Below are 14,236 nucleotides of genomic sequence, written 5' to 3'. Positions count from 1 at the left end.
ATGTGAGCCTAGCCTGATGGGATTTGAGTGGTATTGACCCCATTGCTTATGAATGTGAAATGAAGGGAATTCGATTACTTGTAATCAAATGGTCATTTCCCTATTGGGGTGATCATAGCCTAGCTATTAGCATTCCTGGCTGTTGGAGAATATTATATGTTCTATGAAAGTAATGTAATTGAATAGTCATTTCCCTGTTAAGGGCGACCATAGCCTAGCTGTTAGCGTTCATATGCACTATATTCATGTTCATATACCTCTGCATTTGTACAGTAAGGTTCTGTAAAATGCTAACTGCTGGTAATGTGAGACTGATACAACTTGACCTGTGTCGACCCTGTTGCTCATGGATGTAAAACAAGAGCATTCAGTTACTTGTAACTGAATAGTCATTTCCCTAAATTGCAAGTAATATGAGACTGATGGGATTTGACCAGTGTAGACCTCGTTGCTCATGAATGTGAAACAAAGGGTATTTGATTACTTGTAATGGAATACTCATTTCCCTAAACTACTTGTAAAGTGAGACTGATAGGATTTGACCAGTGTAGACCCTGTTGCTCGAAGATGTGAAACGAAGGGTATTCGATTACTTGTAATTGAATTGTCATTTCCCTATTAAGGGTGACCATAGCCCAGCTGTTGGCGTTCCCGAATACCATGCATACAAAAAGGGACTTTTGGATGTCATTGTCCTGAGATGGGCAGCTGGTGGGATCATAACTTTGTGGAGGTGAAGGTGAAGATTTGTAGAGGTTTTTGAAAAGAGGAAACGTTGAGAGTAAGAAGAGAATGGTGAGAGTTGGAGAGTATGGAAAAGAGATTTGTATGGAGAAATACTTGGAGAGATTGAATGTAGAATAGCATAAGGTGAGAGTAAGCAAAGCTAGGGGAATGGTTGAGGAATAGGAGATAATTTGGGAAGCAGTTTAGGCATGTGTGAGGGATATGTGTGGCATGTTATAAGGCAGAAAGTAGGCAGTTTAAAGAGGGTAGTGATTGGTGGGATGAGGAAGTAAACTTTCTAGTGAAAGAGAATAGAGAAGCATATTGGCAAATGTGCCCTAGGATATTACTATCAGTGAAGTAATCACAAAGCTGTCAAATCAGTAAACTTTGAGGTCTAAAATCACTGATTTTGTGACAGTCACTAATGAAGTATCCTAGTTTATGTTGATCAGGTGCAGTACAGAGTCAGCATTTGGAATATTCAGGATGTTTCATGCTGAGTAACCATGCCTAGTGCAGGCATGTTCTGTAAGTGCAATATCCAGTGTGTAATGTACCTTGACCGTCATTGTGTTACTGTGAATGTTAACAGTATGCCCATTGCTAGTATATTCTACCCAACACGTAATATACCTTTGACCTTTCATACTGCTATCAATATTAAATAGTTAATGACTATACACTACACTGTGTCCTGTTTCCAAATACATACCTTATTAAATACCTTATATGTTCATATATACAAGGTAATATGAATTTGAACAAGATGTTCTGTGTATGTATGTCGTATTTTAAGCTTGCTTATATTGTTACCTGTGTTGTTGTTAGCTTCACTTACTATCCTGTAACTGTATACAGATACACCACTGAATTTCCAGCAACTGATGGTTTGGCACCTTCTTTAGTCGGACAAAATTACATGAGGAACTTGAAATTACCGCGGCCACCAGACTAGTTTACTGGGCAGCCATAGATGGCATTGTGTGTAGGGCTCGCTTATTTACATTCTTTACACTGTACTCATTGGTGGTGATACCGCAGTTCTGTGAGATTCTTAGCTTACTTTGCTTAAATTTAACCCTAGCTATGGCTTCTAAGACATATGAGAGTGTCAGTCGTGGTGTCAGATGTAAACACTAGTCCATATCGATCCAAGATAAAGTAGAACTGTTGAAAAAAATGGACTGTGGTGTTTCGGTGCGTAAGCTGTGTGACATCTACAGTATTGGTTCATCAACTGTTTATGATATAAAGAAGCAAAGGGAGAAAATATTGAAATTCTATGCAGACAGCGATTGCAAGAAGCAAATGACGATTAGAAAAACTATGAAAGATGGTAAGAGCAATGTGCATGATCGAGTGATGATGGAATGGTTTCGAGAGCGTCGAAGTGATGGAGTGGACTTGTCAGGTAGCATGATAATGGACCAGGCTATATTGTTCCAAAAAGAACTTGAAACAACATGAGCGTGACTATAGTGAAAGATGGCTTCAAAGATTCAAGAATCATCATGGAATTTTCATGAATAAAGTGTGTGGAGAAAAGCGATCTGCAAACCACGAAGGAGCTGCCGAGTATGTGAACAAATTTGCGAAACTCATAGCTGATGAGCACCTCAGTCCTGAGCAGGTGTATAATGCAGATGAAATTGCATTATTCCGGTGATGCACACCAAGGGAAAACACTAACAACAGAAGACAAAGAAGACCCCACAGGATTCAATCAGGGGCATATCTAGGGGAAATAGCACCGAAATTGCGCCCCTGTCCAAACATATGACACCAATGTTTTTTGTTTTTATTACTTCTGCCAAGGAGATTATGTTTTTACCGTCGTTTGTATGTTTGTCTGTGAGCAACTTACAACAAAAGTTACGAACAAATTTTGATGAAATTTTCAAGTAAAGTCAGAAATGATACAAGGACCAGTTGATTAGATTTTGGAAGTGATCCGAATCATTGCCTGGATCCAGGACACCATTATGGAAATATCAATTTTTGTCTGGATCCAGGAAGCCGTTACGGAAATATCAATTTTTGTGAATAACTATTGAACTAATAATGATATCAATGTGATTCCAAATGCCAAAGATATGTTTTCATGTGCCAGTAATCTAAATCTTCAAGATCCGAATCATTGTCTGGATCCAGGAAGCCTGTTACGGAAATATCAATTTTTGTGAATAACTATTGAACTAATAATGATATCAATGTGATTCCAAATGCCAAAGATATGTTTTCATGGTCAAGAAATCTAAATCTTTAAGGTCCGAATCATTGTCTGGAGCCAGGACACCATTACGCCACTGGCGTCCCTCTTCAAGTGGTGCTCGGGGCACCTGCCCTACCCTAGATATGCCACTGGATGCAAACTAAGGACAGACTTACCATCTTAGGCTGCTCCAACATTTAATTTGTGTTTAATTCAAATTTCTAACAGTCCATGGTATACTTTAGACACATGGGAGATTTATTATTAGTGGGTTAGAGGTGTGTTGATGAATTATTATTACGTGACCACGGTTGGTCCGGCAAAATGGTTAATCCAACAAGGTTTTGGAACCAAGAGTGCCGGAAAATTGGTGGTGTACTTGTATCATGTATTTGATATATCCCTCTTTGACAGGAGGAGGACCCCTTTGGGTCCCTGGGCTCTACTCAGACTCACTTGTTACCTTCATGTGTTGATGCACTGTACCCAGTGTATGCTACATATTTGCCTCCACTTACCCCAAGATATGTTTCCTTCTCCAATACTCTCACTGAAATGCTTTGTCTATGTATATCGAGACAACAGATATTTTTAAAACTAAAATGGAAGTACTTAAAGGGGAGTGTGAGTGGTTGGGAGATGTATAAGAGAAAGTGGCAGGAGGTGAAGAAGATGCAGGGGTTGAAAAAGAGGGAAAGGAGAGTTGGGTTGAGTGATTATCAGTAAACTAAAGGGAGAATAAGAAGATATTTTGGAAGGAGGTTAATAGTATGCAAAAAAAAAAGAAAAAGAGAGCAATTGGGAACATTGGTGAGGGAAGCAAATGAGGAAATGGGTAACAGGCAGTGATGAAGTGAGGATTTGGAATGGGTTTTCAGGAGGACTTTTGAATGTGTCTGATGATAGGGTTGTAGATATGGGATGTTTGGGTCAGGATGGTATGTTAATTGATATTCATAGAAAGTGATCTTATGAAGAGAAAAGAGGTGATGAAAGCCTTATATGAGACAAAATGTGGAAGATATTCCAGCTGAATTTATTTAGAAAAAGGAGGGACTGTGCTGTTGATTGGTTTGTTGGGGTTTTGAACATATGTTTAGATCATGGTGAGGTGCCTGAGGAATGGTGGATTGCATTTATAGTGCTATTCTATAGGAGCAAGGGGGATAAAGGTGAGAGTTCAAACCACAGATGTATAAGTTTGTTGAGTGTACCTTGTATGTTGTATGAGAGAGTGGTGATTGAGAGGATGAAGGCATGTACAGAACAGCAGATTAGAGAGGAACAATATGTTTTCAGGAGTGATAAAGGATGTATTGATCAGATGTTGCTTTAAAGAAAGTGTTTGAGAAATGTTCAGAGAAATAGTGGGATTTGTATGTGGTATATATTGATTTGGAGAAGGCATATAATAGGGTTGATAGAGATGTCTTGTGGAAGGAATTGAAAATGTATGGTATAGAAGGTAAGCTGCTAGTAGCAGTGAGAAGTCTTTATCAAGGGTGTAAGGCTTGTGTATGAATAGGAAGAGGAGAGTGAGTGGTTCCCAGTGATGGTTGGTGTGAGGCAGTGGTGAATAATGTTACCAGGGCTGTTTAATTTCCTCATGGACAGGGTAGTAAGGGAGGAAAATGTGAGAATCGTGGAGAGAGGAGTGAGCATGCAGTCCCTCGGGAATGAGAAAGTGTTGGAAGTGAGTCAATTGTTATTTGCTTATGACACAGCACTAGTGGCAAATAAGAGTAAGAAACTACTGAAGTTGGTGACTGAGTTTGGAAGAGTGATGGAAATGAGGAAGTTGAGAGTACTGCCCAACTTCCACCTACCCCCTTATACATGCAACATGCATCTGTCACACATGCCGGTGTGCCATTATACTTTCAGTCTCTGGTGGTATTTCTTCACACAAGTCTCTTTGCTAAGTTCGTTTACTCTCACCATTCTCTTCTTGCACATAATGTTTCCTCTTTTCTTAAGACCTATATATATCTTCAGCCTAGCTTCCATTAGGTAATGATCAGACACCCTACCTCTCATCACATTTATATCAAAAAGTCTCTCTTTTGTATGCCTATCAATAATGATGTAATCCAATATGTCCATCTCATTAAACCAGGTATTCCCAGTCACCAGTTCTTATTCAGCACACAACTCCACAAGCTTCTCACCATTTCCATTCACATCACTGAATACCCTAGGCCACCCAATTATACCCTTAACTCTCACATTACTCACCTTTATATTTAGATAACCCAATTTAAATAACCGGGTAGGTCTTTTGCATTAAACCGGCTGGCATAATCAGTCAGCTGCTCCCAAATTATATTTCTTCTCATAGCCAGATGTATAAGCACTATTAATCACCCATCCCTCACAATCACTTTCAAAATGGTTACAAAAAAATGTAAAGTATGCTAATATAGAATATCCTTAACAGAATAAGAAATAAGTAGAACTATAGTGTAACAGAAAACTCAAAATCATTGCAGAAATTCATTGAATGTTCTGTAACATACTCAGGTACGTTGTCAGCATATATTTGCCTTTTTTCCCTGAAAGAAGTCTTTTCCCTTCTTGAATAACAGCACCTGGCTTTTTAGCTTTAGATTTTCTGAGCTTCTTGAGGTGGTGAATGACCATGGTGCTAACTAGGTCCATAGCAAGTTCAGTCTCAAGCTGTTGCATCTTATCCACCACCAAACTCATGTTCAGTGGATAGATTTTTTAAGTCATTTCTTCAACAAGTTGAACAGCAAATGAGTGAACCAAGTCTATGGTAGGGTTGTGTAGTGCTTCCCTGGACCATACTTCCACTTAACAAACACTTTCCTCAAAGCAACTCTATTAAGAATTGGCACATGTATTTTTTGAAAATCAGTTCTTGTGCCATTTCATAAAACTGTTCACCCAGTCAATGCCAGGTATATTGTCCTTGAAGTGTGGAATATGTGGCCTGCCTCATTATTGAAGGATTTTACAAAGAGCCACAACTCCATTTTATTAAGAGAAGTATGCTTGTCATGCTTTTCTCTTCTTCATATAGCAGTGCAGTTGGTCTACCTGGAGCAGTTCCTTGTCATTCCTTACTGAGGTGATTGCAGAGTTTCCCAAGGTATTCCATCTCACTGGCAACAATAGGAGGGAGCAACCACTTCAAATAAGCTATAGTGCAGTCTCCAGCTGATATTCTGTGTAAGTTCTGAGATGAGGGGTGCCCTCCAACTGTTTGTAATTCCTTACCATAATTGAGATCTGGTACACAGGAAATGATTAGTAAGAAAAATTCGATACAAAATGAAATATCAAACAGTAACTATGGTGTGGGAGGAAAGTTGTTAGAAGCAGTGAAAAGTTTTTATCGAGGATGTAAGGCATGTGTACGTGTAGGAAGAGAGGAAAGTGATTGGTTCTCAGTGAATGTAGGTTTGCGGCAGGGGTGTGTGATGTCTCCATGGTTGTTTAATTTGTTTATGGATGGGGTTGTTAGGGAGGTAAATGCAAGAGTTTTGGAAAGAGGGGCAAGTATGAAGTCTGTTGGGGATGAGAGAGCTTGGGAAGTGAGTCAGTTGTTGTTCGCTGATGATACAGCGCTGGTGGCTGATTCATGTGAGAAACTGCAGAAGCTGGTGACTGAGTTTGGTAAAGTGTGTGGAAGAAGAAAGTTAAGAGTAAATGTGAATAAGAGCAAGGTTATTAGGTACAGTAGGGTTGAGGGTCAAGTCAAGTGGGAGGTGAGTTTGAATGGAGAAAAACTGGAGGAAGTGAAGTGTTTTAGATATCTGGGAGTGGATCTGGCAGCGGATGGAACCATGGAAGCGGAAGTGGATCATAGGGTGGGGGAGGGGGCGAAAATTCTGGGGGCCTTGAAGAATGTGTGGAAGTCGAGAACATTATCTCGGAAAGCAAAAATGGGTATGTTTGAAAGAATAGTGGTTCCAACAATGTTGTATGGTTGCGAGGCATGGGCTATGGATAGAGTTGTGCGCAGGAGGATGGAGGTGCTGGAAATGAGATGTTTGAGGACAATGTGTGGTGTGAGGTGGTTTGATCGAGTGAGTAACGTAAGGGTAAGAGAGATGTGTGGAAATAAAAAGAGCGTGGTTGAGAGAGCAGAAGAGGGTGTTTTAAAGTGGTTTGGGCAAATGGAGAGAATGAGTGAGGAAAGATTGACCAAGAGGATATATGTGTCGGAGGTGGAGGGAACGAGGAGAAGAGGGAGACCAAATTGGAGGTGGAAAGATGGAGTGAAAAAGATTTTGTGTGATCGGGGCCTGAACATGCAGGAGGGTGAAAGGAGGGCAAGGAATAGAGTGAATTGGAGCGATGTGGTATACCGGGGCTGACGTGCTATCAGTGGATTGAATCAAGGCATGTGAAGCGTCTGGGGTAAACCATGGAAAGCTGTGTAGGTATGTATATTTGCGTGTGTGGACGTATGTATATACATGTGTATGGGGTGGGGTTGGGCCATTTCTTTCGTCTGTTTCCTTGCGCTACCTCGCAAACGCGGGAGACAGCGACAAAGTATAATAAAAAAAAAATAATAAAACTACTGGACCCATTTACACCACGCAAAGTTTGCCCAATTGCCCCAAGAGTTTTATTGATACTGAAAGTTGGTAGACAGTTGATGGCTTCCATTTGATATTCATAGCTTTTAAACAAAAAAATAGAATACATAGCCAGTCTCTTTCATGTTACAGTAATGGTTAGTATTTCCCATAGTCTAGAAAATGAAAATTTTTGAAAAAAAATACTTGCTGAAAATATACTTCTGCATATTTTTGAAAATCTGCTTGATGTTCCTTCCTAATACTTTTATCCATTTCTCCAACCATTTTGCCAAAAGGAAAATCTAGAGTTACAAAGAATGAGTTGTGTGAGTTAATTTTTGTCAAGTATTATGTGTGACAAGGAGAGATTGTTTGTTTGTGAAACAGAATGCCAGCAGCAGTCCTTTTGTGGGTGAGACAGAAAGAAGAGACATCTAACTAAAGTGCTGGCTCACTGCATAGCCATCACAAAGCTACCCAATACTGAGACATGTAGTACAGATAATTTACCTCCCTAATTGGTGGCTGCCAATTTTGTATGTCCTTTTTAAGCCAGATACTCCCAAACACAAGTGACCTTATATACTTATATAGTGATGTAACAATCATGGGAAGATTGATTATCACAGTGTGTCCATGTAGATGATCTTGGTGGTAAAACCTCAGCAGGTATTTTCATCATGTAGGACCCATTTATGTGTTTCAGATGATATGAGAGTTTAGCAGCATATTAATGTATAATCAGATATATGTGAATATGTTTTCATGGTCAATATCTCTGTGGAAATTATTACCATACAAAATATGAAGTGAACAATGTTTGATGTATATCTCTTCCCCTATCTCTAATGAAAATAGGTGTTCCATGTTTGATGTCTTCACCATGGATCACGTGTTATGCATTTTAACCTTTGTATGCACAAATGGATATTACTAAAAAGAATAGTAATAAGGAACTCTCATCAACCATTTTGCATCTCTATCACAAATGAAGGCACTGACTGGTTCACTGATAAAAGTTTAGTATGTCTTTACTGTGAGAGTGTTGCCAGATGCCATCTCATTATATAGTGTAGGAAATATTTGCACTGTATCTTCTTAAGCAATGGAGAGGAATCTGTCAAGTGCATTTTAACTTGTGTATGCACATACAGATATTAAAAAGATGAGTAACAGGGAATGCTCATCAACCAATTTGCACCTCTGATACAACAATGATTGGTTTACTGAAAAAAATTTGCTACCTCCCATGTGTTTACTATAAGAGGGCTGCCATATGTCATCGCAGGCCACAATAAAGTGTAACATAATTTTTTTCCACAACTGTACATTTGAAACACACCTTTGCAGAGAAAATTTTGTGATTGAAGATAAATCATACAAGAGTAAATCCATGCAAACTGAGGCAATTTCATGCAATATGATTATTTTCATGTCATATTCAAAACTAGGCCAAATTTAAAGGATTCCTAATGTTTCTTAACAAAAATCATGATTAATTATCAAAAATCTAAATATCTTCTGTTTACAGATTTGGTGAAGATAAGAAGTATGACTACAGAATGGTTCTTATGTATAATGGCATACATTATGATCCTATCTACATGGAAACCTGGGAGGTAAGACTATGGTGTATTAGAAAAAGGACGTTTAACCATTTCATGTCTTTAGGCACATTAGTCTTTTTCAAGAGCCACCTGTGATCAGAACTCTATCAAATCTTCATGAGTCTGTGTTTTACTTCCCTGCATTACATTTGAGTAATGAACATTGTTAATGACATAAGTTGTTAATTTCTTGTTAAATATTACAGTGGCCTACTAAAAATCTCTTGTATAACTGTAGGTAAAGCATATTTCACATATACTATGTACTTTTATCCCTTTCTGTATAAATTTCCTTACTATGTCCACATCATCTCTGGACTTGCTTTAAACATTTTTTCAATAATCTTAAAACCAGTCAGCTCTCTGTCATTGTTCCCATGCCCACACATAATGCTCATAATTTACTCATAATTATCTTTTTGATGGTTGTCCCGCAGCCTCCTCATGCCTATTTCATTGATGGGCATTGCGTAAAGGGGATGGGAGCAGGGGGCTAGAAACCCTCCCCTCCTTGTATTTTTAACTTTCTAAAAGGGGAAACAGAAGAAAGAGTCATGCAGGGAGTGCTCATCCTCCTTGAAGGCTCAGATAGGGGTGTCTGAATGTGTATGGAAGTGACCAAGATGAGAAAAAAGGGTAGGTAGTATGTTTGAGGAAAGGAACCTGGATGTTTTGGCTCTGAGTGAAACGAAGCTCAAGGGTAAAGGGGAAGAGTGGTTTGGGAATGTTTTGGGAGTAAAGTCATGGGTTGGTGAGAGTACAAGAGCAAGGGAAGGAGCAGCACCACTCCTGAAACAAGAGTTGTGAGAGTATGTGATAGAGTGTAAGAAAGTAAACTGTAGATTGATATGGGTGAAACTGAAAGTGGATGGAGAGAGATGGGTGATTACTGGGGCCTATGCACCTGGACATGAGAAGGGAGATCATGATAGGCAAGTGTTTTGGGAGAAGCTGAGTGAATGTGTTAGCAGTTTTGATGCACGAGACCAGGTTATAGTGATGGTTGGTTTGAATGCAAAGGCGAGTAATGTGGCAGTTGAGGGAATAATTAGTGTACATGGGGTGTTCAGTGTTGTAAATGGAAATGGTGAAGAGCTTGTAGATTTGTGTGCTGAAAAACGACTAGTGTTTGGTAATTCCTGGTTTAAAAAGAGAGATATACATAAGTATGCATATGTAAGTAGGAGAGATTTCCAGAGAGTGTGATTCGATTACGTGTTAATTGATAGATTCATGAAAGAGAGACTTTTGGGTGTTAATGTGCTAAGAGGTGCAACTGGAGGGATGTCTGATCATTATCTTCTGGAGGCAAAGGTGAAGATTTCTAGAGGCTTTCAGAAAAGAAGAGAAAATGTTGGGGTGAAGAGAGCGGTGAGAGTAAGTGAGCCTGGGAATGAAACTTGCGTGAGGAAGTACCAGGAGAGACTAAGTGCAGAATGGAAAAAGGTGAGAGCAAAGGATGTAAGGGGAGTGGGAGAGGAATGGGATGTATGCAGGGAAGCAGTGATGGCTTGTGCAAAAGATGCTTGTGATATGAGAAGCATGGGAGGTGGGCAGATTAGAAAGGGTAGTGAGTGGTGGGATGAAAAAGTAAGATTATTAGTGAAAGAGAAGAGAGAGGCATTTGGACAATTTTTGCAAGGAAATAATGCAAATGAGTGGGAGATAAATAAAAGAAAGAGGCAGAAGGTCAAGAGAAAGGTGCAAGAGTTGAAAAAGAGGGCAAAAGAGTTAGGGTGAGAGAGAGAATCATTAAATCTTAGGGAGGATAAAAAGATGTTTGGAAGGAGGTAAATAAAGTGTGTAAAACAAGAGAACAAATGGGAACATCGGTGAAGGGGGCTAATGGGGAAGTAATAACAAGTAATGGTAATGTGAGAAGATGGAGTGAATATTTTGAAGGATTGTTGAATACTTTAGATAATAGACTGGCAGATAGAGGGTGTTTTGATCAAAGTGGTGTGCAAAGTGAAAGGGTCAGGGAGAATGGTTTGGGAAACAGAGAAGAGGTAGTGAAAGCTTTGCGGAAGATGAAAGCCGGCAAAGCAGCAGGTTTGGATGGTATTGTAGTGGAATTTATTAAAAAAGGGGGTGACTCTGTTGTTGAATGGTTGGTGAGGATATTCAATGTATGTATGGCTCATGGTGAAGTGCCCGAGGATTAGCGGAATGCATGCATAGTGCCATTGCATGAAGGCAAAGGGGATAAAGATGAGTGTTCAAATTACAGAGGTATAAGTTTGTTGAGTATTCCTGGGAAATTATATGGGAGGGTATTGATTGAGAGGGTGAAAGCATGTACAGAGCATCAGATTGGGGAAGAGCAGTGTGGTTTCAGAAGTGGTAGAGGATGTGTGGATCAGGTGTTTGCTTTGGAGAATGTATGTGAGAAATACTTAGAAAGACAAATGGATTTGTATGTAGCATTTATGGATCTGGAGAAAGCATATGATAAAGTTGATGGAGATGCTCTGTGGAAGGTATTAAGAGTATCTAGTGTGGGAGGCAAGTTGCTGGAAGCAGTGAAAAGTTTTTAGTGAGGATGTAAGGCATGTGTACGAGTAGGAGTTTGGTAAAGTGTGTGAAAGAAGAAACATAGAGCTTTTTCACTCCATCTTTCCACCTCCAATTTGGTCTCCTGCTTCTCCTCGTTCCCTCCACCTCTGACACATGTATCCTCTTTATCAATCTTTCCTCTCTCATTGTCTCCATGTGACCAAATCGTTTCAAAACACCGTCTTCTGCTCTCTCAACCACACTCTTCTTATTACTACAGATCTCTCTTATGCTTTCATTACTTACTTGATCAAACCACCTCTCACCACATATTGTCTCAAACATCTCATTTCCAACACATCCACCCTCCTCTGCACATCTCTATCTATAGCCCATGCCTCACAACCATATAACATTGTTGGAAGCACTGTTCCTTCAAACATACCCATTTTTGCTTTCCGAGAAAATGTTCTTACCTTCCACACTTTTTCAACGCTTCCAGAACTTTCACCTCCTCCCCCACCCTGTGACCCACATCCGCCTCCATAGTTCCATCCGCTGCCAAATCCACTTCCAGGTATCTAAAACACTTCACTTCCTCCAGGTTTTCTCCATTCAAACTTGCCTCCCAGTTGACTTGTCCTTCAACCCTACTGTACCTAATAACCTTGCTCTCATTCACATTTACTCTCAGCTTTCTTCTTCACACACTTTACCAAACTGAGTCACCGGTTTATGCAGTTTCTCACCCAAATCAGCCACCAGCGCTGTATCATCAGCGAACAACAACTGACTCACTTCCCAAGCCCTCTCAACCACAACAGACTGCATACTTGCCCTCTCTCCAAAACTCTTGCATTCACTTCCCTAGCAACTACATCCATAAAGAAATTAAACAACCATGGAGAAATCATCCACCCCTGCTGCAAACCAACATTCACTGAGAACCAATCACTTTCCTCTCTTCCTACTCGTACACATGCCTTACATCCTCGATAAAAACTTTTCACTACTTCTAGGAACTTTCCTCCTACATCATATATTCTTAATACCTTCCACAGAGCATATTCATCAACTGTATCATATGCCTTTCCAGATCCATAAATGCTACATACAAATCCATTTGCTTTCCTAGGTATTTCTCTCATACATTCTTCAAAGCAAACACCTGATTCACACATCCTCTACCACTTCTGAAATCACACTGCTCTTCCCCAATCTGATGCTCTGTACATGCTTTCACCCTCTCAATCAATACTCTCCCATATAATTTCCCAGGAATACTCAACAAACTTATACCTCTGTAATTTAAGCACTCACCTTTATCCCCTTTGCCTTTGTACAATGGCACTATGCATGCATTCCACCAATCCTCAGGCACCTCACCATGAGTCATTCATACGTTAAATATCCTTACCAACCAGTCAACAATACAGTCACCCCTGTTTTAATAAATTCCACTGCAATACCATCCAAACCTGCTTTCTTGCCAGCTTTCATCTTCTGTAAAGCTTTTATTACCTCTTCTGTGTTTACCAAATCATTCTCCCTAACCCTCTCACTTCGTGCACTACCTCAACCAAAACACCCTATATCTGCAACTCTATCACCTAAGACTTTCAACAAACCTTCAAAATACTCACTCCATCTCCTTTTCACATCACCACTACTTGTTATCACCTCCCCATTAGCCCCCTTCACCAATGTTCCCATTTGTTCTCGTCTTATGCACCTTATTTACCTCCTTCCAAAACATATATGAGAACAAAGGACGTAAGGGGAATGGGGGAGGAATGGGATGTATTTCGGGAAGCAGTGATGGCTTACGCTAAAGATGCTTGTGGCATGAGAAGCGTGGGAAGTGGGCAGATTAGAAAGAGTAGTGAGTCGTGGGATGAAGAAGTAAGATTATTAGTGAAAGAGAAGAGAGAGGCATTTGGATGATTTTTGCAGGGAAATAATGCAAGTGAGTGGAATATGTATAAAAGAAAGAGGCAGGAGTTCAAGAGAAAGGCGCAAGAGGTGAAAAAGAGGGCAAATGAGAGTTGAAGTGAGAGAGTATCATTAAATTTTAGGGAGAATAAAAAGATGTTTTGGAAGGAGGTAAATAAAGTGCATGTTTGGAAGGAGGTAAAGTGCACGAGACAAGGGAACAAATGGGAACATCAGTGAAGGGGCAAATGGGGAGGGGAGAACATGTAGTGGTGATATGAGAAGGAGATGGAGTGAGTATTTTGAAGGTTTGTTGAATGTGTTTGATGATGGAGTGGCAGATATAGGGTGTTTTAGTCAAGGTGGTGTGCAAAGTGAGAGGGTTACGGAGAATGATTTGGTAAACAGAGAAAGAATAGTAAAATCTTTGAGGATGATGAAAGCTGGTAAGGCATCGAGTTTGGATGGCATTGCAGTGGAATTTATTAAAAAAGGGAGTGACTGTATTGTTGACTCGTTGGTAAGGTTATTTAATATATGTATGGCTCATGGTGAAGTCCCTGAGGATTGGCGGAATGCTTGCATAGTGCCACTATACAGAGGCAAAGGGGATAAAAGTGAGTGCTCAAATTACAGAGGTATAAGTTTGTTGAGTATTCCTGGTAAATTATATGGGAGGGTATTGATTGAGAGGGTGAAAGCATGTA

At 39.8% G+C, this 14,236-nt stretch overlaps 1 protein-coding gene across 6 annotated transcripts in view; it reads left to right on the top strand.

The window, feature by feature from the left end:
• The window catches only part of Yod1 (Yod1 deubiquitinase), a 168,512-nt gene extending 159,300 nt beyond the window's left edge, over positions 1 to 9,212 (top strand). For 5 of the 6 annotated variants that reach the window (XM_071686669.1, XM_071686668.1, XM_071686672.1 and 2 more), the window contains one exon: positions 9,026 to 9,212. In XM_071686669.1, coding sequence (XP_071542770.1) covers positions 9,026 to 9,197 — 172 coding nt within the window. In that variant the 3' untranslated portion in view covers positions 9,198 to 9,212. Of the gene's footprint in view, positions 1 to 5,984; positions 6,118 to 9,025 lie in introns of those variants that run through there. The other variant, XM_071686674.1, reaches the window with a different exon arrangement.
• The last annotated feature ends 5,024 nt before the right edge of the window (positions 9,213 to 14,236 follow it).

Source organism: Panulirus ornatus, chromosome 42 (assembly GCF_036320965.1).
Source record: "Panulirus ornatus isolate Po-2019 chromosome 42, ASM3632096v1, whole genome shotgun sequence".
NCBI lineage: Eukaryota > Metazoa > Arthropoda > Malacostraca > Decapoda > Palinuridae > Panulirus > Panulirus ornatus.
The sequence above is the reverse complement of the archived record's forward strand: the minus strand, read 5'-3'. Positions and strand labels throughout refer to the sequence as shown.